We start from the raw sequence: 26,722 nt of genomic DNA, 5'->3' as shown, positions 1-26,722 counted from the left end.
ATATTGGGGGCCAAGAATTTGGCCTTGTGGTAGAGTGCTTGCCTAGAATTGATAAAGACCAGGATTCAATTCCTCAGTGCCACATACATGGAAAAGCTGGAAGTGGTGCTGTGGCTCAAATGATAGAGTGCTAGCCTTGAGGAAAAAGCCCAAGAACAGTGCTCAAGCCGAGTTCAAGCTCTAGGACTGGCAAAAGAAAGAAAGGAAAGGAAAAGAAAGAGAAGGAAGGAAGGAAGGAAGGAAGGAAGGAAGGAAGGAAGGAAGGAAGGATGGAAGGAAGGAAGGGAGGGAAGCTGAAACGCAGTGGCTCAAGCCTGTAATCTTAGCTACTCAGGAGGCTGAGATCGAAGGACTGTGGTTCAAAACCAGTCTGGGCATTAAAGAACGAAAGACTCTTATCTCCAATTAATACCTAATAAAACAAGAAGTGGGGATGTAGCTCAAATAGTAGAACAGTAGCCTTGAGCTGAAGAGCTCAGAGAAAGCACCCAGGCCCAGAGTTCAAGCCCAATGACCCAAAAAAGAAAGAAACAAAAATGCTGAATCAAAATTAATAAGGAAAATGTGAACTTACTAGGCAACTGAAAAATTTCAATCCATATAAATATGAAGTTATGTATTATCCATGGAAAAATACCACTGAATATTACATTTCTATCAAAATATCTTCTATTACCCAAAAAGCATACTAAAAATTTTTTACTAGTAGCAACCAATGAAAGTTTTAGGAAAACAAAAATCATATTTCAGACAAAGTGATATAGAAAGTGTAATTTCTAAAATTTGTTAGAAATATTAACTGAACTATAAACTTACAAGTGTGTAAGCCAGAGTTCAAAAGGGAGCTTTGCAACACATTCTCTAACACATCACTAATCTAACCAAATAGTTTATGGTCCAAACAAACAGCATTCTACTATGTATTTGTCTCAAACTCACAAGAACTTATTGTACATCTAAAATTTTCCCAAATGTAAATTTCACATTGTTTGTGTTACCTTTTACTAGCACACAAAATACCTGAAAATTTGTTAAAAAAAAAAAAACCTCAGAAGACAACTTCATGGTTTTCATGGTGTAAAGATTTAGTTTGGTTCGGAATTCATAGGGAAAAGTGTTTAAGGAAAGTCTTACAGAAATGATCTAGATGCAAATGAATTATGCCACTGTGATAAGAAAAGTAGTCATTTGAATCTCTAAGATTAAAGTCCTGGAAAAAAGTCTAGAGCTATGAGATTTAATGCACAGAAAAGTACATCATCTGCAAGAAACTTAAATAGGAGCTATAGAAATGCCAAGCTCAGACAGGAGCACCATTCTAGAATGCTCTGGTTTCAAGGGAACTCAAATTCATTTCTATTCTAAAAAGTCAATTATTGACAAAGTAATTCTTACACAATGTATCAAGTTCTGAGGATCTGCCCCCAAAATTCTGGTTCCAACCTAATGAAAATATCATGACTCTCCAATAGTAAGCAAAGGCATTATAAAGAATATGAAGATAAAGAAAATGAATGTGATTTTTACTAATATGAAATACTATACCACTAATATGATATTTGAAATAAATTGTTCAAAACACCCTCTCCTCCCATGAGTTGAAATATTCTGTCTTCAACCTGTGCCTAGACAAGTAGGAAATATATGACAAAACAGTCTATCTCAAACCCTTCTATTTTCAGTCAGCTCCTTGCCCCCAGGTAAAATTTGCCTCTCCCTATTTGGTAACTATGGTATCTTATACAGATTTGACTCATTTACTATTTATATTTAATCAGTAAGAATTTTTTATCTCCCATTGGGTATTAAACACTGTAATAAATGCTAGACACATAAAATACTTAGTACGAACTAAACAATACTGTTCTTATGGCATCACCTGTTACGGGTTTAAACAAGTAACAATAAAAATAAACAAAACCTACCAAATCTGCTGTTAAGTGCTAAGAATAAAAATAAATTGAGTAAGGGTAATAAGGAAGAAGAAAAAGAGTAACATACTTGTTGTAAAACCAACAAAACACCTCTCTAATAAAATGACATTTTTAACGTAGACTTGGATGAAACAAGAGATGTTTTCAAAAGAAGCTGGAAGTGATGCTGTGGCTCAAATGATAGAGCTCTTGCCTTGAGAAAGCCCAAAGACAGTACTCAGGCCCTGAGTTCATGCACTAGGACTGGCAAAAAAAAAAGTAATGTTGAAAACTTACCCTCCTAGCCCACATTCCTATCTAGAGGGCAAGGGTGTAAGCAATATTTCAGGTGTGGGGAGATGCAAATTCTAATATAGTAAAGTGAAGTGGATGTGTATGTAGTAAGACTTTGACCCAGAAAAGAAAGAAAGGGTAAAAACAAGTTGTACAAATTCTATTAAGAGAAATAATGCAGGAAATAACAGCCTTTTAATCAGGAAAGATTTCTTGTACATGATAGATTGGATGGTACCAGCTCTACTATAGCTTACAGGTAGTATTCTTTGGTCAAGAATACCTCAGGATTAAAAAGGAAATTAAAGCAGAACTAAGGAAATGGGAAAACCTCCCATGCTCCTGGATTGGAAGAATCAATATTGTGAAAATGACGATCTTGCCAAGGGCTATCTACAAATTCAATGCAATACCCATCAATATCCCAATGGCATTCTTTAAAGAAATAGAACAGGCAATCCGAAATTTCATATGGAATAATAAAAGACCCCATATAGCAAAAACACTTCTTAGCATAAAGAACAGCGCTGGAGGAATTTCAATTCCAAACTTTAGACTCTATTACAGGGCTATAATTATCAAAACAGCTTGGTACTGGCACAAGAACAGCCCTGAAGACCAATGGAATAGAACTGAGGACCCAGATATTAAACCACAGACCTATGGCCACCTAATCTTTGACAAGGGAGCCAAAAAAAATAGAATGGAAGAAAGACAGCCTCTTCAACAATTTGTGCTGGCAGAACTGGTTAAGCACCTGCAGAAAACTAAAGTTGGATCCTTCTTTGTCACCCTGCACTAGAATTAACTCTAAATGGATCAAAGACCTGGAGGTGAAAGCCGACACACTGGAAACTTTACAAGAAGGAATAGGAGATACACTAGGTCTCCTTGGTACACGTCGAAACTTTCTTAATAAGGACCAAGAATCACAAAAAATCAGAGAAAGGCTGGATAAGTGGGACTGCATTCAACTGCAGAGCTTTTGTATGGCAAAGGACATAGCTAGTAAATTAATTGGGAAGCCTACCGAGTGAGAGAAGATCTTCACCAACCAAACAACGGACAAAGGCCTCATATCTAAAATATATCAACAGCTCAAAAAATTGAATCACTCCAAAACTAATCTCCAAAGTAACAACCATCCATTAAAAAATGGGCCAAAGATTTAAAGAGAGTCTTCTCTGAAGAAGAAACAAAAATGGCCTATAGACACATGAAGAAATGCTCAACATCTCTGGTCATAAAAGAAATGCAAATCAAAACAACTCTAAGATTCCACCTCACTCCAGTTAGAATGACCAGGATCAGGAAAATGAATAATAACAGATGCTGGAGGGGATGTGGCCAGGAGGGATCACTACTACACTGTTGGTGGGAGTGCAAACTCGTTCAACCACTATGGAGAGCAGTGTGGCAGTGTCTCAAAAGGCTAAACATAGAACTCCCCTATGACCTAGCAATTCCACTACTAGACATTTACCCAACCATCCAGAAACAAGGGCATACTAAATCCACTAGCACAATGTTCATTGCAGCACTATTCACCATAGCAAAGATATGGAACCAACCTAGATGTCCCTCAGTTGATGAGTGGATCAACAAGTTGTGGTATTTGTACACAATGGAATTCTATGCTGCTGTCAGAAAGAATGACATCGCCCCATTTGTTAGGAAATGGAAAGTCTTAGAAAAAAATCATATTAAGTGGAGTAAGCCAGACTCAAAGGAACTTAGGCTCAATGGTTTCCCTCATTTGTCATAATCAGTGGAAACCTTGGGCTCTACAAGCAGAGATCTGCAATAGAGAAAAATCTTGATACATAAGGCCATATAGTGTGAAGCTAATTGAAAGGACCTCCGGGATATTGAAACACAAGCCATATAAGGAATGATTGTTGTCCTTAATGTACTATGTTATCTCTCATCTCCTTTGCTGTCCCTTGGGTATCTCATATTGTTACAGTATCTCACTTTGTTATCTGATATATTGAATTTATTTGTATTTGGTTATTTGAAATTTGATAGGGAAGGGGGGAAAACCAAGATGGGTGGGGGTTGGGGGGGAGGGTAATGGGTACCGGGACATGTGAAAGGGTATCATTGTATGTGAATTGATGCACCTTCTATCTGGCAAATGTCATGTAACCTTTTTGTGATTACAATAAAAAAATAATAATTAAAAAAAGAAAAGAAAAAAAAGAATACCTCAGGAATAGGCAGATTGGGATAAAAGCCAAAGCCTACTGACAGTTTTAACTGCTAGAATCTAAAAAGAGAAATGTTTGAGGTGAGAGATGTTATATAAAATTAGAGATCTGTTAGGCCAGAAGACACACTGCCAACCTGCAACCCCAACAACTATATTAGACTTATCCATCATCTCTCTACACACACAGTCTCTTCATAGAAAACATGTTTTACCTACATCCCTAGAAAGACAGCTCTAATACTTATGACCGTTGTCCTTGACCATAGTTCGCCAAATTCTAAGCTAAGTAAATGGTCTTTTCCTTCAGCTGATTTGAAAATTAAATATAAAAGCCCACTTGGTTAAATTACATTGTATAGTTACTTCAAAATCAATCCTACTGTATTTGAATGTCACAGCAAGTTTGAAACACAACTAAGAGCCTTTAAAAGATATCCACAATGGAGAATTAGGGCTTAGAGAGAAATAGATTCTAGATCATTCGAGCATGAGCATAAATAATAAGAAGAAAAGGCTTCCTGATAAATTTCCTATTTCTTATTCATTACACTTGGGTTAAAAATACCATTTGTTTAGTAAAAACAGAATTCGTACATAAAATCTTTCTTGAAATATAGTTTTATTCTCTAAAACTTTGAAGGTCTTTAATAGCATGTAATTTTCATTTTCGATACTGTTATTTATAGTCCTGTGTTAAATATTCAAATTCAATTATAATTATTCTATTCTTAGATGATATTAAGCTATACTTTAAATACAACCTGATACTATTAGATCTACAAATCCCCAAAAGAAGAAAATACACAAAGAAAAAATATATACTCCTTTCATATGAAATCAAATAGGCATCCAAATATTACTTATAAAATTGTTTCCCATCTTTTAGCCTGTTTAGATGTATAAAAGGTTAACATCTAATTCCATTTACAATGCTGATCCAGCAAGAAAGAAATTAATTTGGCATTAGAGGAGTAACATCAATTTCCCGTGTAACTGAAGTAATGCATTTACTGGAAAGAGATTAATATCAATTCCATAAATCATTCACATGCTTTTTCCGGAGTTTGAGACATCTGAGTAATGTCATATATGTGAACTGATATCACTTTATGAATACTCCACTCATTAATCTATGCTTGAAGCTGCAGAGGAGTTGTCAGTAGAAAATATAAAATTTAGAAAAGAATCCATCTTTCTGTTAATTTCTTAGACTCATTTTAGGTTAGGGTAGGCCAAATGTTGCCAGAAATGAATCCGCACAAACAGCCAAAATATTTAGAGAAAAATATTTAAACATTTGGACAATTAGCATCCTACTGGTAACAACTACTTAATATACACATGGCAAGACAATGAGTAAATGTCATTGTAAAGACTCCATTAATAATCCTCCATAAAACAAATGCCTGAAAGGATTGAATCTGAGCCTTTCTTTTAAATCGTTTTTTTTAATTAGGGTTTTTTTTTTTGCCAGTCCTGGGCTTGAGCTCAGGACTTGAGCACTGTCCTTGGACTTTCTCAAGGCTAGAGCTCTACCACTTGAGCCACAGCACCGCTTCCAACTTTTTCTATGTATGTGGTACTGAGGAACTGAACTCCACTCTTTGTGCATGCTAGGCAAATACTCTTACCTCTAGGTCAAACTCCCAGCCCCCTAACTCGTTTTTTTTTTAACTGTGCTCCATTGTGTACCAATATTAGTCAGAGCTCAAAAAAGAAACAGAACAGGCTGTGTGAGAGAGGATACATATCAAGATTATAAGAAATTGGTTTCTTCAATTATGGATGCTAACACATCTCTAGATCTGCAGTTGATGAACAGCTGAAGCCTATGATATAGTTCTAATATTCAGGCCCTCAACTGAATGAGCAACACTCATACATGGGAGAGCAATCTGTTTTAGAGACGACTGATTTGAACTTACTTTACTCTTCACAAAAACACCTATTGCTGCCAAGGGAAGAGTGTGTCAAGCAGAAATAATGGTCATTAGAAATCTCATGTGCTTCAAAGGAATCTAGAGCTAAGACTAGATGACTAAATTACATGATTATATTCCTTGCAGCTTTGCTGTACTGTTTTTTACAAGTCAACATAAACATGATAAATACCTACAATTGAGGGTGACAGTAAAAACAATATAATTCATACATTTATAACTAATTCTACCTGAATTTCTGCTGATCTTACATAAATTACTTTAACAAATATTTATTGAGTACCGATCATGTGTCAGCTACTCCTGTGAGAGAAAAATTCTATCCTTACTAAGTTTATATTCTACTTGAGATAAACAAAAATGCAAATGAGCAGGTAACATAAGGAATGAAAAATAGAGCACAGAAGGAATTACAAAATGTCAGTGAAGAAGAGTCCAAATTTTATTGAGAGAAGTTAAGACCAGCCTCTCTGAGGAGGTGAAATTTGAGTAAAAAAAAACTAAAGAGGAGAAAATTGTGCTTCCTAAAAGAATATTTCAGAATGAAATATTTAAGTTCAGCTGCAAGATTATCTTTTTTATTGTACTTTTTGTCATGTCTTCTGCCCCAGCCCATTCATATACACACAAAATTATTTATTTCTGTTTCTAGGTTTCTTTCACACTTCATTACTGACTACTAGCTCTCTGCTAGCCTTTATGGTAATTCTAATATACAACAACCATGAAAGGCTAATGTTTTAAATCCATTTTAAAGACCTACTGAAGCTCAAGGTTTAAATGATCTGCTCAGGATACAGTACTAGTGATAGTGGAACTAAGATTTGTTCTGAAACACTACATTCTCTTTGACACCACTGCTCTCAGTCTGACTTTCCATAGCAGACTGAAAGATAGGGAGGAAGAGATGTCTGCCTTTTCAAACAGATTAGAGGATTTTAAAATAAATAGTAATCTTCCTAAATAAAAGTAATAAACACAAAGAATAAAGTGAAATTTTAAAAGTACATTTTCAATACTGAATAATGTATAAGGCTAAATTATATAATATAAATAAGAGTACGGGGTCAAATATTGTCATAATCATAGTATTTTGCATAATTTTTTACAAAATTATAGAAAAGATTCTGGGCAGCCCTTCTGTCTTCACATATAAGCTCTATTTTTTAATGTAAGGACTGGACAAGACTACCACTCATACCAGGAGTGGTGGCTCACACCTGTAATCCTAGCTACTCAGGAGGCTGAGATTCTAATTTTCATAGTTCAAAGCCAGTCCAGGCACTAAAGAATGAGAAACTCTTATCTCCAATTAATCACTAGAAAAATAGGAAGTGGGGATGTGGCTCAAGGGGTAAGGCCATAGCCTTGAGCTGAAAGGCTGGGGGACAATGCCCAGGCCTAGGCATAAGACTGTAGCCTTAAGCAGAAGAGCTTAGGGACAGTACCCAGGCATAGAGTTCAAGCTCCATAGCCCACAAAAAATAAAAAATAACTAAAAACAACTCACTAAGGTAGCATAAAATAAGCATTATCTTGCTCAGCAAATTACAATATTGGAAACACTTTGAATCACCAATGTTAACCATAACTATTAAAACAGAAATTTTCCTGGGGTTCAGCAATATGGCTTCTACTAGAATCCTGAGCTATGAGACACAGCAGGTAATGAGTTGAAAAATCTAGAAAATACATTTATAGGAATCCCCAAGAAACAATAGAGCTAGGGTATACATAAGGATGTGGGGAAAAGGAGACAAATAGCAAGGAGACATAAGAATCAAGTTCCAAATGTAGATACATGGATTAGAGACTATCATAGTTGATTAAAAGTAAATAATATCCAATCAAATCTTTAATCTGATACTTGGATGTTTAACAGGATAGCCATGGAGAAATAACTACTCCAGGACTCTACTTCTTCATTTATAAGACAGAATGTCACTTCATAAGAAATGAAACTTCAACAAGATAACATATGTAAAATTATGCAGTATATTTACCACGTGCTTACTACTTAGTAGTAAATAAGATTTCTAATTGATGGTACAAGATAAACATTTGAGTATTACTTAGGGTGAAGCATAGACTGCAACAGGTTTGAGTGGATAGGTCCTCAACATAGTCTAAGAAAACTATTACAGATGATATGTATAAAGCCAGGATAAGATATATCTTAAATAGAAAATATAGCTAGTCACTTTCTTAAAACTTGAAGAATTTTCTGTTTATAGATGAACAGAGAATAGCTAAAAGATAAAAAGTAGTTCCCAATATCAGATCAGGCTAAGACTAATTCAGATCATCTCACTCTGCACAGTGTCCTTACCACCATTCAAAGTTAATTCATGGGCTGGGATGTAGCTCAGTGGCAAAGCGCTTGCCTAGCAAGTGCAATGCCCTGGGTTCCATCCCCAGTATCAAAAAAGAAAATATAAAAAAATTATTTGTCATAATCAGTAGAAACCTTGGGCTCTCCTACCAGAGATTTACAATAGACCAAAACCTAGATACATAAGGCCATATAATATGGCACTAAATGAAAGGACCTCCAGGATATAGAAACAAAAGCCATATAATGAGTGAGTGTTGGCCTTAATGTACTATGTTATCTCTCATCTCTTTTACTGTCCCTTGGTTATCTTATATTGTTACAGTATTTCACCTTGTTATCTGATATATTGTATATATACATATTTGATTATTTGAAATCTGATGGGGAAGGGGGGAAAACAAGATGAGGGGCAGGGTTAGGGGGAGAGAAATGGGGACCAAAACATGAGAAAAGGTATCAATGTTTGTGAAGTAATGCACCTTCTAACTGGTGAGTATAATGTAACCCTTCTATTAATTACAATAAAAAGTATAAGAAAAAATAGAGTTTAAAAAAAAAACAAAGTTGGGCTGGGAGTGTGGCCTAGTGGTAGAGTGCTTGCCTAGCATGCATGAAGACCTGGGTTCGGTTCCTCAGTACCACATACATAGGAAAAAAAGCCAGAAGTGGTGCTGAGGCTCAAGTGGATAGAGCTTTAGCCTTGAGAAAGTCCAAGGACAGTGCTCATGCCCTGAGCTCAAGCCCATGTCTGGCAAAAAACAAAACAAAACAAAACCAAAGTTACCTCTTAAAGCCATAGGGAACATTGTTAAATAAAATACTCCAGATTGTCTTGATACTTGATACTTTTTATGAATACCAAAACAATAGTAGAGTGCTACATTTTCCATATCTGAAGCACAGACTAAAAGGGCTGAAAATACATGCTGAGCATAGCAGGAACCACCCAGCCTAATCTCTCTCTCCCACTTTAGTCTCCATTTTGAATCAGCAAGTATATTCCCAAAAGGGAACTAGTACAAAAATTCAAATAGAGAGAATATATTCTTCCTGTGTGGACATTATTCAGGTCTGACTCAAAAAAACATTATAATACTGAGTTATGAGATGAATTCTGTTATCTCAAAATTTATGTTTGGAAAACTTATATCCCCCTTAGTAGACGACTTTACAGGGAGTTAAAGTCTTGATTAATTCTAGAGGTAATCAAGTTCAAAATGAGATAATTAGAGTAAATTATAATCTAATTTAACTAGCATCTTATATGAAAAAGGGTGAGACAGACACCAATACAGGTAATACAGGAGTGTGAAGATGAAAGATTACAGTGTGGCTTCTCCTAGACAAGAAACACCAAAGATAGTTAACAAATCACCAGGTGCTAAGGGACAAAAACTGATTATTTGCATTACTCCATATAACTCTTTAGGAGGACATGCCTTGCTAACACCTTCACATCAGATTTTGGCTTTCAGAATTATGAGAAAAATTAATGTTTATTGTTTAACCTATTCAGTTTGTGGTACTCCTGTTACACTGGCCATATCAAACTAAAACTACACGAATTAAAGAAGAAAATACTGTATAAATGAATAACCAGAACTAGGTATCAGTAGCTCAATCCATGCTACTCAGAAGGCTAAGATCTGAAGATTTGTATTTGAAGCCAGCCAGGGCAAGAAAGCCAATGAGACTTATCTCCAATTAATTACCAAGAAGCAGAACTGTGTCTGTAGTGGTAAAGCACTAGCCTCAAGGGGAGGGAAAAAAAAAAGCTCAGGGAAATTGCTCAGGCCCTGACTTTAAGTCCCAAGACTGTCACAAAAAAATACATAAATATAAAGGCTAAGGTGATGGGAGCATAACCTAGTAGTAGAGTGCTCACCTAGCATACATGAAGTCCTGGATTTGATTGCTCGGTACCACATACACAGAAAAAGCCAGAAGTGGTGCTGTGGTTCAGGTGGAAGAGCACTATCCTTGAGCAAAAAGTGTCCAAAGACAGTGCCCAAGCCCCAAGTTCAAGCCCCAGAAATGGCAATTAAAAAAGCGACAGTGCCCTGAGTTGGTCTCTCTCTCCCTCTCTTTTACACACACACACACAAACACACACACACACACACACACACCAAATTTCCAGTTGATTAGATATTCTGTCTCACACACATAATATTCATAACTACAAAATATAAAGAATTATTTGTAAGTTAATGTATTATGTATACATTTCTCATTACTAATTTCAACATATTTCTAATAACTACCATTTGTTATACAGAATACAAGACATTACAAGATCTACTCTACTAGATGAGAATATATAATCAGAATTTTTGCAGCATCTGTCAATCAGGAAGCATTATTACTTTTCATCTGTTTGAGTTGGATTGTTCTGTAATCTCTTTTAAAAAAAGAAAGTCTCTCTAACAAAGATGTTCTGTGAACATGTCATAAATCTAGATACATAGTAGAAAATCATGAAATAATCACTTACAATAGTCAAATCATATCAGGTTTATTCTAAAAGAAGTGATAGCACCATTATATTAATAGAAATGAAAATACAGTGTGTCTAAGTTAATATCTTAATGATTTACCTTTCCCAAATAATTTTCTCCATGATGGTCAAATATTAAGTAAGAAGAACCACATTGAACAAATTTGACAAACTCAGAGGTCTTTAACATACTTACCACTTTCAAAGCATGCATCAAAGATGAGATGTCCTTTCTTGGCTTGTCCACAGTAACCATTTGGAAACACCATATATTTGTTTACATTTCCTCCAATGGAATCATCATTTCCCATATCATTGCCTATATTTAAAAAAATGAGACTCACATTAAACAAAAATCTTAGTGAATTGACTAATAGAACTCCAAGAAGATTTTGAACATCAATTTAACCTCCTTCCTTATCAATGATTAGGCAAAAGTGCCCAGACAAAAATTAATTAACTACACATTGCAGCACAATAGAAAGATAATACATTTTGAAATCCTAAAAATATAGACTATGATCTCATTTCCACTATATACTAAGCCTTTATGGTCGAAGTTAATCAACTTAATAGCCTTAAACGTCAGCTCTTCTATTTCATTTTTTTTCTTTTTTTCATATATTTTTATTGTAATTAATAGAAGGATTACATTATATTCGCCAGATGGAAGGTGCATTACTTCACATACATTGATACCCTTTCTCATGTCTTGGTCCCCATTTCCCTCCCCCCACCCCACCTTCATCTTGTTTTCCCCCCTTTCCTATTCAATTTCAAATAACCAAATACGCATATATCCAGTATATCAGATATCAAAGTGAAATACTATAACAATATAAGATAACCAAGCGACAGCAAAAGAGATGAGAGATAATATAGTACATTAAGGACAGCAATCACTCATTATATGGCTTTTGTTTCTATATCCTAGAGGTCCTTTCATTTAATGTCATACTGTATGGCCTTATGTATCTAGGTTTTGCTCTATTGCAAATCTCTGCTAGAAGAGTCCAAGGTTTCTAATGATTATGGCAAATGAGGGAACCCAGATGTGGCCAGGAGGGATCACTACTACACTGTTGGTGGGAATGCAAACTTGTTCAACCACTATGGAAAGCAATATGGCAGTTCCTCAAAAGACTAAACATAGAGCTCCCCTATGACTCAGCAATTCCACTACTTGGCATTTACCCAATCATCCAGAAACAAGGGCATACTAAATCCACTAGCACAACGATGTTCACTGCAGCACTATTTATCATAGCAAAGATATGGAACCAACCTAGATGTCCCTCAGCTGATGAGTGGATCAACAAGATGTGGTATTTATACACAATGGAATTCTATGCTGCTGTCAGAAAGAACAACATCGCCCCATTTGTAAGAAAATGGAAAGACTTAGAAAAAATCATATTAAGTGAAGTAAGCCAGACTATTTCATTTAAAAAAAAATATCTTCTGAAGTTGCATTATGAGAATTATATTTTAAAATATCTACTGTAGGGGCTGGGAGTTTGGCCTAGTGGTAGAGTGCTTGCCTAGCATGCACAATGACCCAGGTTCGAATCATCGGTACCACATGCATAGAAAAAAGCTGGAAGTGGTACTGAGGCTCAAGTGGTAGAGCTCTAGCCTGGAGAAAGTCCAAGGACAGGGATCAGGCCCTGAGCTCAAGCACAGGACTGGCAAAAAAAATATCTACTGAAATCCAAAATATGTTCACAAAATTGCATAACTCATTAATAAATTGTTATGACTTTAATTTGTCACAAATATATATGATGTTGCTTTATTAAGTAATTGTTCAATAGATGGAATTAAGACTCCTAAATGTTCCATCACCAGAAACTATTTGAAAAGTAATAACTTAAGATAAGAATTAAGTACTAAATTAGGGTAGGGGTATTAACTAAAATGTTGTCCAAACTTAGCCCTTAACTACTTCAGCAAAGATTGATACAAAAGCTATTCTGATACTATAAGTACTAAACAGAGAGAGTGGAAGATGAGGCAGTTTCAAAGATACTGTCAACTAAAAAAAAAATAAGACTTGGTCCATACTTCTTCCAGAAACTAGAAGTGCAAAATTATATAAGAAACAGCTTTTAGACTTGAATGACAATGATAGCCAAGAAAAGGTAAGTAAGTGAAGCTGATTGTACCTTCACCTTTTAAACAACGGGCATATTTTTGGAAGCTGGTCCATCAAAAGAGAACATGGTGGTTTCTCTGAGTTGTGAAGACAATAAAATGAATTTGAAGAAATTGAGAATTTGTATTTCATGGCCAGAACACTAAACAAGAGTGAAATACCTGAACCAATGCATCAAGAAACTGCTTCAGTCTTTAATTGAATAGTAAGCCATTTAAAGAATGAAAATCCACAGGCTAAGCAACAATGACCTGAAACTTGTAGAAAATAATCTCTAAAATGGAAGCAGTGCTAAAATATTTTAATTTCAGCCATCCAAAGTGGATAACACATATTCAAAGCCCACATTGAAAACATTAAGCAGAATATCTACATATGTAACAACCATGAATACTCACAAAAGTCAAAATGCAGTACTACTTACTCTAGGCTCAAAAAGCATTTAATAAACACCCTTATTTGGCAAAGTGCATATAAGACCCATATATAGAAACCTAAAAAAAACTAATAATAGATATTAAGAAATATGTAATGAAATAATAAGGTATATAGTGTTCATGGGTTGCAAATTTCACTACCCTTAAAATTAACAACTTTCCAAAACCTGATCTAAGAAAAAAAGTCCAATGAACTATCATAAAGACAGAAGTGGCACTGGATCAAAGTGGAACAGAACTAACCTGGAGCATAAAAGCTTAGGAACTGTGCCCAGAGGATGAGTTCAAGCCCCAGGACAGGCACAAACTATACATACACAAACAATTATTTAATTTTTTCAAAAATATCTGAAAGAATGACACCACCCCATTCACAAGGAAATGTAAAGACTTCGAAAAAATCATATTAAATAAAGTAAGCTAGACCGAAAGGAACATAAGTTCCATGGTTTCCCTCATTTGTAATAATTAGTATATGTCTAGGATTCTCCTAGCAGAGGATCAAAATAGCTCAAAAGCTTATGGACATATGGACATATAGGATGAGGTTAAGTAAAATGAACTACAGGATATAGAAAAAAGGAAGTTTATCTTTGTGATTGTTGTTAAGGTACTATGTAAAAGTTATTCCTTTTTCTCTTTTTTCTTCCCTTACGGTTTATCTCATATTGTTACTATATCTGACTTTAGTACCTGGTATATTGTATATAAGTTTATTTGTTTATTTTAAGTAGGGAAAGGAAGGGTAAAACCAAGATGATTGGGAGGAGTGGAAGAAAACATGGGAAGGGGTATTTAATGTTCAAGTAGTAACATACCCACTACCTGATGAATGTAACTATAATCCCTCTATATATCACCCAGACAATTTTAAAAATCTGGAAAATAAATTATATAATACTAAAGACTGACTTCAAAGCTCCAGGAATCAATACAAGAGTGTAAACTCGTTCAACCACTCGGGAAAGCAGTATGGCAATTCCTCAAAAGACTAAACGTTGAGCTACTCTGTGACCTAGCCATCACATTCCTGGGCATTTACCCAAATGTCCAGAAACAAGGCCATATTAAAGCTACTAGCACAACAATGTTTATTGCAGCATTATTTACCATAGCTAAGATATGAAACCAACCCAGATGCCCCTCAGTACATGAATGGATGAAGAAGATGTGGTACTTACATACAATGGAATTCTATGCTGCCATCAGGAAGAATAACATTGCCCCATTCATAAGGAAATGGAAAGACTTGGAAAAAATCATATTAAGTGAAGTAAGCCAGTCCCAAAGGATCATAAGTTCCATGGTTTCCCTCATTTGTAATAATTAGTACACATCTAGGATTCTCCTAGCAGAGGATCACAATAGCTCAAAGCTATCTACATATGTTTATATAGGATGAGACTAAGTGAAATGAATTCTAGAATATGGAAACATGAGGTTTATCTTTGTGATTGTGGTTCTTAATGTACTATGTAAAGCTATTTCTTTTCTCTTTTTTCCCCTTATGGTTAATCTCACATGGTTATTGTATCTGACTTTGTTACCTGGTGTATTGTATATATGTCTGTTTATTTGTAATAGGGAAGGGAAAGGGGAAAACAAGAGGACTGGGAGGGGTGAATGGAGGGAAAGGGAGACAAAAACATGAGAAGGGGTATCAGTGTTCAAAAGTAATGTACCCACTACCTGACATATGTAACTGTGATCCCTCTATATACTACCCTGACAATAAAATAAACACACACACACACACACACACACACACACACACACACATTTAAAGAAAAAAGTTGGAAAAAAATCCAATTAAAGAGTAAAAATAAAATTACAAAAGGGACACAAAATTAAAAAGAAACAGGAGTTAAGATTCCTCCTAGGAATCTGGATTGGAGACATATGCTTCTTGACACTCTAACCCTAGAATCTATTACATATGGAGGAGAAGGTGGACTAGTGGGTTCTCACTGATACATCTTTGGTAAATCCTCTTCTACAAAATAAATTACTGTTGTATGTATGCTAAGCTTTGCCTTACATTTCTCACCCGATCAAACAAGTGGAGTATTTGTCCTTTGCAAAACTGCAACCATTCTTGACATGTGAGCCTGGAGGCACTACTGGCATAGGTGAGCTCTGGTAACATGTGAGCTATGCAGGTGCTCATTTAATTCATAATCCCCAGGCTATGAATTTAGACCCGTGACAACTACTCAGGATCAGTCACTTTCCTGAATGTGCTGGAGACTGAGGGAAGTAAACAGACCACAGAGTTCTACACTGAAGGGCATGCCCCGGGAACTAGGAAATCATCAGCATCAGTCTTGGCACACTCAGACCCAAACCTAGAAGTAAACTCGTGACACGTTTCATCATAGAGCCTGAGGCTACCAACCACTATGCCCTCTACACTGTGAACTTCCCACTGCTGAGTCTCTTTCAGTAGGTCTGTGACCCACCCTCTCCTCAACTGTGTTTCAAGGTCATTTCCCCCATTTACTTAGGTTAATTTAATCACAAACAATAGACCATATCTTATTATGATTCCTGAATATAGCTCTAAAAGATACATTCAATGAAGTAATGGACATTTTTTATCCTTCAAAGCTAGTCTGTTATGTAGGAGTCACTTTTAGAACAAATCTTAGTACTAGACTTCAAGCTTATAGTAATTCTGGGTTTCTTCTGAGGCTATAACTCCCAGGCTTTCATTTTATCTTGGAGTCTGCCTATATTCTCTGAGCTTACCTTGGGCTCTGATGCTAAGTTCCCCTCCTTTGGGGGAACTAATACTGGGTTTTTGAGATGCTTTACATTTTTTCTCTTAGTTGCCTTTGTATTTCACTATGCTTCTTAGTGTTTCTGTCACCTTTTTCTTTATTCTCCCCTTTCTTTCTTCAGTATTGTTTCTCCTTTGTTTCCCTGTCTTGTCACTCATGGAGACATGCTAAGAATACTTCTAATTCACTCTCTTACAGGAGAAACACTGACAAGGGCTTTATAGGATAATAAAAATGTTACATAGCTTGATATAGATAGAAGCCATGTGGGTGTATGTGTTTGCCAAACCTCATTATATTCTGTGCTTAAAATGGATACATCTCACTATATATAAATTATACTCAATAAAGATTACTGTTAAATGTTTAAAAGTGAAAGTGTCCAGAAATGATTTTAATGTCATAGAATTCATTCCACTGTAATCCATATAAAAGTAAAAATAAAAGTATATATTGTCAAGCCCCACAATGAACAAAAAAATACATACATCGACAAATAGTAAAATTGCTTATGACTCATACTCCTCAGAACCCAGTTCTTGTTTACGAGATGCAAATTCTAAATCATTTGTTTTAAGTTTCTCAGATACTATTTCACACAATACTTTTAGACATTCCTTAACTTATCAGTATCAAATGGAATCTAACTCTCCTCTATGAATAAGATTAAATTTTCCAGTTCTCCAATAAATATTTTGTTCTATTGCTATTTTAGTTATGTGCATAATTCTTCTTATTGTTTATCACTTTATTGTAATTGGTAAATACTGTATTTTTGCTGAAGCTTGTGACAGCCCTAGATGAAGCTAAGAAACAAGAGGCCTTCAGAGAGGAGAATCCTGTGGAGAAGAGAGGAGATTAAAAGACTTGCCCCCTTTAGGTTGCAGGTGCTCCTAGTTCTGAGGCAGCCCAGGACAAAAAAGTTGCAGACTGACTAATAAAACTCCTTTTCTGGCTGTGGCTCCCTTCCCTCCACAGGCAGAGGAGTGCCCCCTGCTTCAAGGAGCTTCTGGCTGTACATGTGCAAGCATCTCTGGAACACTCAGTCCCTATATATCAGGTGTCCCCCTCTGCCCAGTAGTAAGGTCAGATACAGCAACAATATGAGATTAACTGAAGGGCAAGAGAAAAGAAGAGAAAATTTGGTTTCTTGAAAGAGAATCCATTCTTGGTAAAATTACTACAAACACCATTGTATAACAACAAAGGATTTAAAATAGTGTATACAGTTAGTTGTTAAAGCAGTGGTAGCGTTTGAGAGGACTGCACCAATGTTGAGAAACAAACTTTGGGTAAAATACTACCAAACAGATTGTGAGTTACAAAGAAATCTTTGATGAAATGAAGACTCCTTCAATACAACAAACTTGACTGTTGCCTAATTTTAAGGAACTTTTACTGCCACTTCAAACTTTAGCACCCATCATTCTGATTAGTTGGCTTCCATCAAAGTTGACACTCCACCAATCAAAGGATTATAACTCACTGAAGTTTCATATGAATGATTACTAGTATTTTAGCAATAAAGTATTTTCATTAAGAGATATGGATGTGTTCTTAAGAGATAATATTATTACATACCTATAATTCTTTTTTTCATTTAAATTTAAATGTGTTTATTATTTTGAACATATTGTTTTACAATCATGGTCCAAATTTGTATTATGCAATATGGTACAAAACAACATTATATAAGAAATTCTCAGTTACTAAGCCTTCTAAGAGAGATAATGACTGAAATACCTGAGAATTTTACACAGTAATATGAGTAAAGATAATATGCTTTTTTTCCTCTTCTTATTTTTTTCTTCTTTTTTTTCTTTTTTTTATTGTGATTAATAGAAGGGTTACATTATATTCACCAGATAGAAGGTGAATAACTTCACAAACATTGATACCCTTTCTTATGACATGGTCCCCATTTCCCTCCCACCCCTTCCCCCGCTTATCTTGATTTCCCCCCTTCCCTACCCAATTTCAAATAACCAATTAAGCACATATAAAATATATCAGATAACAAGGTGAAATATTGTAACAATATGAGATAACCAAGGGATGGCAAAAGAGATGAGAGATAACATAATACATTAAGAACAACAGTCATTCATTATATGGGTTTTGTTTCCTTATCCTGGAGGTCCTTACATTTAGTGTCATACTATTTGGCCTAATGTCTCTAGATTTTGTTCTATTGTAAATCTCTGCTAGGAGAGCCCAAGGTTTCTACTGATTTTGACAAATGAGGGAGACTCTTGGGCCTGTGTTCCTTTGAGTCTGGCTTACTTCACTTAGTATGATTTTTTCTAAGTCTTTCCATTTCCTTACAAATGGGGCGATGTCGTTCTTTCTGACAGCAGCATAGAATTCCATTGTGATATACCTATAATTTTTTTTATTTTTACTTAAACTTTATTTTTTTGCATATTATCTGGCAAATATCATGTAACCCTTCTATTAATTACAAAGGTGCATTAATTCATATACATTTATACCCTTTCTATATCTATAATTTTTATATGCAATGGGAAACTAAGAAATCATGTGACTCATTTTATTTGAGATATTCATTTTATTGTGGTAGGCTGGCATAGAATCCATATTTCGTGAAAATATTCCTATGTTTCATTGAAGAGTTTATCTATGTGAATAATAATCAAAATAAGTATTTTATAAATCTGTTTGACAAATTTTGTTGCTTTAATAATGATGCCACAACATGAATGAGGAGTCCAGTGGAGGCTATTTGTACTAAAAAACCTTAGTCATGTACAACTTTCAAATATCAAAACAGATATTAGTGTAAATTATAAATTGTTCAAAAATCGTAAATTCCATTTATAATCATGTCAGCTATCTCTGTTTATATACGCATTAAAACTATTTTGCATAACTTTAATAAACACTGATTTTTTTCCAAGAACATAGCCAACATGCTAATCAAGAGATTATACTTGATTTGTTTAACATTTTATCCAAAAGTATTACTAGTTTAGAAAATCATGTCACCAACTGCATTGTCACTCACTTTATTTGGTTTATTAATGCAGAACTACTGTCAGTCAATATTTGTAGCCTCTTTGTTCATAGGGAATATACACAAATGAAGATAATAGAATTCTTCATTATTTTCCATATGACAAGATATGTGCATATCCCCATTTTTCTTGTAGAGAAGCCCTACTCAACCTGTATATCTACATAAAATGTCATCTCCTTTAGGCTGTCTTAACTCACTTCCTGACTAGATGCAAATCTACAGAAAAAGATAATCACTATTTCTCTAAGATCCTACAGCAAATTGTTTTAACTTTATTGTAACATTATCACTTTTTACCCATACTCTGTTGTGGCCATAGGGCATACGTGTTATATTCTAACACATGTTAGAATGTTCATTAAAAGAACAAACAGCACTCTGAATTTCAATCTGCTGTAACAAACAGTTATGAGACCAAATACCCAAAAATAAAAACAGACAACACACCACAAAACATGGATATATTTACATGAAGACAGTAAGGAGATGGAGAAACCTATAATCTGCAATGCAGATTCAATATTCTGGTTGATCATTTAAATGCAAGAAATTATTATTTACGGAAAAAAGTGCAAAATTATTCTAAGAAAAATTGTACCTTAATTATGTATATAAAATTATAATACACATGTAAATTTACTAAAAATAGTGGCATCCACAGTAGTACAAATTAATCCAAGGTGACGAAGAGTTATCATTACTATGGAATAATTTTTAATTTCTTGGCTTCTCTGCATTTTAATGTTTAGAAACATAGCTGTTTCATCAAGATTTTCAGATGCCCTACATTTAGCCAAGAAAGTATAAGTTAGTAATATGAATTTGAATTTCATAATGACACAGACTTGAAAAATTCAATTAAATCATATTTGTGATATGGTATGACCTTTGTCATAGACCTCTGGGCCTGTTTCCTTAACATACAAAATTTTTGTAAAGGTTACAGAAATATGAACTATATAAAATATATAAAATAACTAAGGTCAGAGTATTTACTAGCTGGTTATTATTACTACCATAATTTTTGACATTATTAAGACACTAATATTTTCAACTAAATATATTTAACAAAAATAAATTAAAATATTCCATTGTCTATAGTATATAAAAGAGGATTCAGAACAGGAAAGAATAAACTCAATTGAAACCCAAGGAGAATGAATGATATGGTGAAACTCTTTCTTTAAGTAAACAGAATATTGTAGACTCTACTTAAACTGTACACTAAAATAAATGCAAAATATTTCTATCTGAATATAGAGACAATGCAACAAAATAAGTATTTTCAATTTAAAAAATTAAAAGTCAGACCCAAAGAAACACATATGCATTGTTTCCCTCACTTGTACTAGTTAGTTAGTATATGTCTACGATTTTCCTAGCAGAGAATCACAATAGCTTGATAACTGTGTACACAGGACCATATAAGATGATGCTAAGCAAAATGAACTCCAGGATATGGAGTAGTTATTGTTTTTAACGTAATATATGATGTTATTTATTTTTTCTTTCATTTTTTTCCCTTATGGTTTATCTCCTGTTGTCACTGTATCTGGTATATTGTATATATGTTTATTTGAATTAAGAAAGGGAAGGAGAACTACAAATTGTGAGACAAAGGACAAAGGGTGAACCAATATAACAGCAATATTCACAAGACAATATGTTGGGAATGAACTTTACACCTTGGTGGGGAGAGGAGGCTGAGGAAGAGGGAAAGTGGGAGACAAACATGGGAGAGTGTAACAATGTTTGACAAGAAATGTACTCATGACTTTACCTATATAACTGTAACTCCTCTGTACATCACCCTGAAAATAAAATAAAATTTTAAAAAAAGAACCCCCAAAAATTAGAAACAAAAGACCGACTAAAAAAATGAAAGGTTTATCTCTAAGAAAGTAAAAATCTAATCTTGATAATATATGCTGATACCAGCTCTACAGATTTTGAAAAATTACCCATGAAAAAATATTTAGAAGTAAAAATTAATAAACATATTAGAAACAAAAATTATTTGCAGAGAGGACAAATGAAGTTGTAATCTGTAAATGAAGGATGTACCTAGTAAAATAATATGATAATTAAATCTTATTGCTTGCTTATAAGTATGCCTTCTAAGACATCTAGAAATACACTTTTGATGATGTAGAATTTTTAACATTTTAATGGATCATGCTACTGATAAATGTAACAAAAGCTCCATTTGTTTTATTTTAACATTGAAAACTACTTGACACAACAGTTGTAAGTAATTTATAGTGGTTGAAAATGAAAACATCTTCTTATTAATTAAAGTTGACCTTTATATAGAACGTGTATTACATCTCACAAACTAAATACCTTCAAAGAGGTAACAAATTACCTTTATGTATAAATGGCATACAGTTAAAGGGTTCTTTCAAAAATTCCATTATAAATGCCAAGTAGTGGAATTGCTGGCTTCATAGGGGAGCTCTATGTTTAGTCTTTTGAGGAACTGCAACACTGCTTTCCATAGTGGTTGAACGAGTTTGCACTCCCACCAACAGTGTAGTAGTGATCCCTCCTGGCCACATCCCCTCCAGCATCTGTTGTTATTAGTTTTCTTGATCCTGGCCATTCCAACTGGAGTGAGGAACCAATCTAGATGTCCCTCTGTTGATGATGGATCAACAGGGTGTGGTATTTGTACACAATGGAATTCTATGCTGCTGTCAGAAAGAATGACATCGCCCCATTTGTTAGGAAATGGAAAGACCTAGAAAAGATCATATTAAGTGAAGTAAGCCAGACTCAAAGGAACTTAGGCTCAATGGTTTCCCTCATTTGTCATAATCAGTAGAAACCTTGGGCTCTCCTAGCAGAGATTTGCAATAGAGCAAAACCTAGATACATAAGGCCATATAGTAGGACGCTAAATGAAAGGACTCTAGGATATAGAAACAAAAGCCATATAATGAATGATTGTTGTCCTTAATGTACTATGTTATCTCTCATCTCTTTTGCTGTCCCTTGGTTATCTCATATTCTTACAGTATCTTACTTTGTTATCTGATATATTTGTATTTGGTTATTTGAAATTGGATAGGGAAAGGGGGAAAACAAGATGAGGGGTGGGGGGGGGAGGGAAATGGGGACCAAGACATGTGAAAGGGTATCAATGTATGTGAATTAATGCACCTTCGATCTGGCAAATATCATGTAACCCTTCTATTAATTACAATAAAAATATATGAAAAAATCCATTATAAAGTCATATTTCCAGAGTTCATAATTTTGAGCAAAAATCACATTAGGGATGAGACTTAATTCATAAATTCTCAATCAAGAAAATAAATCTAAAATTTCTAATTGAGGATGGTTTAGGAATGAGAATTTCATTATTCATTTGAGGACTTTTTTTCTTTTCTTTATTTCCTTTTACTTTTTGATGTTTTTGAGACAGTCTCAATATGCAGCTCAAATTAATCTTGAACTTGAAATCCTCAAGACTCATCGTCACAAATGTTGATATTACGGGTAAATGCCAGCATTCCCAGCTCGTTTTACCCAATTGTTCACACTGGTATTTAGTTCGTAAATATACTTACAACTCACAAAAAAGAGCTAAAGATAATTAATAAAATAAAATAAAATAATCAAAACATATGCTCTATTTTTCTCTAGGCACATACAACTACAACACTAATAAGAGATCTATTTTTGTTAATCTATAATCAATCACAGATGTTTCTACTGCCAAATAGGTCTTCTTTTGCACTCATCCCATCTTATGCTCAGAGCCAATATGAATGTACTTTTTAAACCCTTACTTGTTAATATTCGCAAAAACCCGATGTTCCAGTGAATAATCACAATGACAATAACAAAATATATAATAAACACATATTTCTACAAGTACAGAGAATTAAAATCCAGCCATGGAATTTGAGGAAATATGAACCTAAGACTTAATTCTTGCTTTACTACTTTTCAATTGTATGATTGCAGATGGATCCAAACTCATTAAGGCTACAGTCATAATTTTCTTTACCTTCATACCACAATTGTTCGAAAGAAATGGTTGGCTACTTTTTCCCTGAAAGACTAGCTTCATCCAATTTTCCAACATTTTATAGTAAATGATCTCCTCCAATTGGTCTTAAATAGGATGCTGCCTATTCCTTTTCTATTTACACTTTGCTATTGATTTCAAATGCCTCAGTGCCCACTTCCCAACCAGTAAATTAATACTTTCCACTTATCTTCTAGTCATAAGGGAAAAAGTGCAGATTTTTATTACAAATAATAGAGTCACCTATATCCATGGTAGAACTGGATGGGAGGAAACTAGAATAGAATAATTTCAATAATTACTGAATTGAAAAGTCAATTGAAAGAGAATTTCTAAAAAAGATCCATTCTTCTAAGGTATGTGTTATGGGTGTAAAGTTACTAATTCACTTAAAAATATTTGTGAGTACTATATACTCTCTATGCAAAAATCTGAAACTACAATTACAAATGAGAACAAGTACTTCCCAATAATATATGGAAGAAGCAAATAAGTGAAAAACTAGTTTCAGTACAATGTTTAAGCTAGTCCACAAGAGTTCATGAAAGTAGCATTCTTACCTCTCTTATAGAAAGTGTCCTTAAATATATCAGCCAGGTAAAGAAGTGTGAAAAAAAAAGACTTGTAAGATGACTATATACAGATTTAAGGAAAAATAGAAAGGGAATAGAAACTAAATCAGGAAAGGCATTTAATGCTATTCCTGAAGGATCTGAAAACCTATTCCTGAAGGATCTGAAGCAGGACAGTCATACAATCTGCCTTTGTGGCTTAGAGATCAGAGCACTCTGTCGAAGAGAAACCAAGAAAGCTAACTATGTAAGTGATGAGTAAAGGAAAATAAGTGGTAATAGGATGAGGCAAAAAGGGCGCGAAGAGCAAGGAATGTGAGAAGTTTCACCCTATTGTGCAGAGTTGGAAACTCTTCTCTTTCTACACAGATTATGTTCAGTTTCATGAAGTCATGATGATGGATCAGCTTTTGGAGAATTTACATATATAATCTTGTCAAACTCTACAACTGCATTCTGCTTCCCAAATTAGACTTGTGCTAAATGAGATTTTAATTTAGATGCTAAAAACAGAATCCTTAAAAACAACATCTGGCTGCTGTTCCTAATCTATTTCTGCCAGATTCAATATTCAGAATTTCAGCCATGTTATCCAAATTGTGGACTGTTAAAGGTTTGTAGTGGGCCTCATTTAATCTCCCTCAGCAGCTACTGGATATTAACTCTGTCCTGGGCACTGCGCTAAGTGCAGAGATTAAGAGATAAGACTTAGACTAGACTTCAAGGTTGTAGGCAAGGGGATATTAAGTAAACAAGTTCAATAAACTGTCTTTAACAGCCAAGAGTAGAGTTGTGATTCTGGTTAAAACAAATTGCTCTGACATAAATGGCCCATATATGCAAGAAAACATCCAAGAGAGTTAGATAGAAATTAGACTTTGTAGAATCTTATTACTATCTTATTATGACAAGGAATCTATACTTTATCACTAAACAATTAGAATTATGAATGGATTTTACGTAGTGAAATCACAATATTTGCTTTGCAGAAGAAAGACCTTCTGGCAATATGCCGTATAACTGATTAGAGAAGAATGATATTATACCAAAAGCACTATTGCGTCGGTGTTCCAGTTGAGAGATGGTAAGAGTCTAAACTTAAGCTAAAGTAGTAGAGATGAAACAAAATATATGTAAGGCTTACTGGATAATCAGATACTATTATATTTCTAATTCTCATTTCCCATTCTTCAGAATACATTTCTCTTGTAAATGGATGAGTGATTATAAGTGAAAATAAAATATATAAAAATCAATAAATGGCAAATTAAAACATGGTAATATTAAATTGCCACATCTTGTTAAATTCTCAAACACGTTCAGTAATTTATTGAAAACAGAAGATTCATTTGCTTTCGTTTGGGGGGATAATTTTATTATGCATCCTAGGTTGACCTGAAACCCTCTGTGTGATGTGGAATGTTTTCAAAGTTGTAATCCTCCTGGCTCACCTTCTCAAATTCTGGAATCACAAACATGCACTGTTACATGACATTTTTATAGTGCTTTATACAACAATAATCTTATAAAATAATTCTTTGCTCCTTCATATTACAGATGAGAAAACTAAAGTTTGGAATGGTTAAGTAGCTTTTTCAATGTCAACACCTAATTTGAAAAGCCAGAGACCAAATCCATTTCTCATTTTAAAACTACTACTCATAATTTTAGTGATTCAATAAATCAATGCCTGTTGCCTACCAGATAAAACTAAAGTATAAAATGACACAAATGACATTCATTCAGAGATCAATACTGCAAATATTACTGCAAATATTACAATGTTCTTGGTACATAGAATACCATAGGAAATAAAATAATAAAATCCTGACTCCATGAAACTTATATTACAGTTGGAGAGACATTCAATAAAGATGTAAATATGTTTTTAAATGTTAATAAGTAATATTATAGCTTAACACCAATGAGTCATACCTATAATCCTAGCTACTCAGGAGGCTGAGATCTGAGTATCATGGTTGCAAGCCAGCCTGGGAAGAAAAGCCTGTGATTCTAATCATCAGTGAATAAGCAAAAAGCCAGAAGTAGAGGTGTGATTCAAGTGGCAGAGTACTAGTCTTAAGTGGAAAAGCTAAGGGATAGGCACTAAGGCCTTGAATTCATACCCCAGGAAATAAATTAATAAATAATAAATAACATGTAAAAATAAATATAGAGAAACAGACATATAAATAAATGCAGACAGACAGATATGATTTCAAAGGAAATTGCATTTCTTTTTCTTTCCTAGATATATAAACTTACATTTCCCACTCTACCTTGCAGTCAAGTGAGGCCATGTAACTGAACCCTTGCTATTGTAATTATAGGGAAAATATAGTAAGCAATTTCTCAACCTGCTTTCAAAATAATTCCCCAATTCTTTTTCCCTATCTACCAACCAAAAGCATAGAAGGCGAAATCCCAACATATAAAAGACCATATCTATGAAAGAACTTATATTCCTGAATGCCTGCATAATCTTCCAACCAATATTAAACTATGATAGGAATA

The 26,722-nt window shown here is 34.3% G+C and overlaps 1 protein-coding gene across 3 annotated transcripts in view; it reads right to left on the bottom strand.

Annotated features, from left to right (window-relative positions):
• Positions 1-26,722, bottom strand: part of LOC150061855 (BEN domain-containing protein 5) — a 971,256-nt gene that overhangs the window by 902,490 nt on the left and 42,044 nt on the right. For all 3 annotated transcript variants that reach the window (XM_090334883.1, XM_090334882.1, XM_090334881.1), the window contains exon 2: positions 11,388-11,510. In XM_090334883.1, coding sequence (XP_090191009.1) covers positions 11,388-11,510 — 123 coding nt within the window. The remainder of the gene's footprint in view (positions 1-11,387; positions 11,511-26,722) is intronic.

This window comes from Megascapheus bottae, chromosome 6, assembly GCF_031878675.1.
Source record: "Megascapheus bottae isolate mThoBot1 chromosome 6, mThoBot2.hap1, whole genome shotgun sequence".
Taxonomy (NCBI): domain Eukaryota; kingdom Metazoa; phylum Chordata; class Mammalia; order Rodentia; family Geomyidae; genus Megascapheus; species Megascapheus bottae.
Note: the sequence above shows the minus strand (reverse complement) of the source record. Positions and strands in the feature narration are given on the sequence as shown.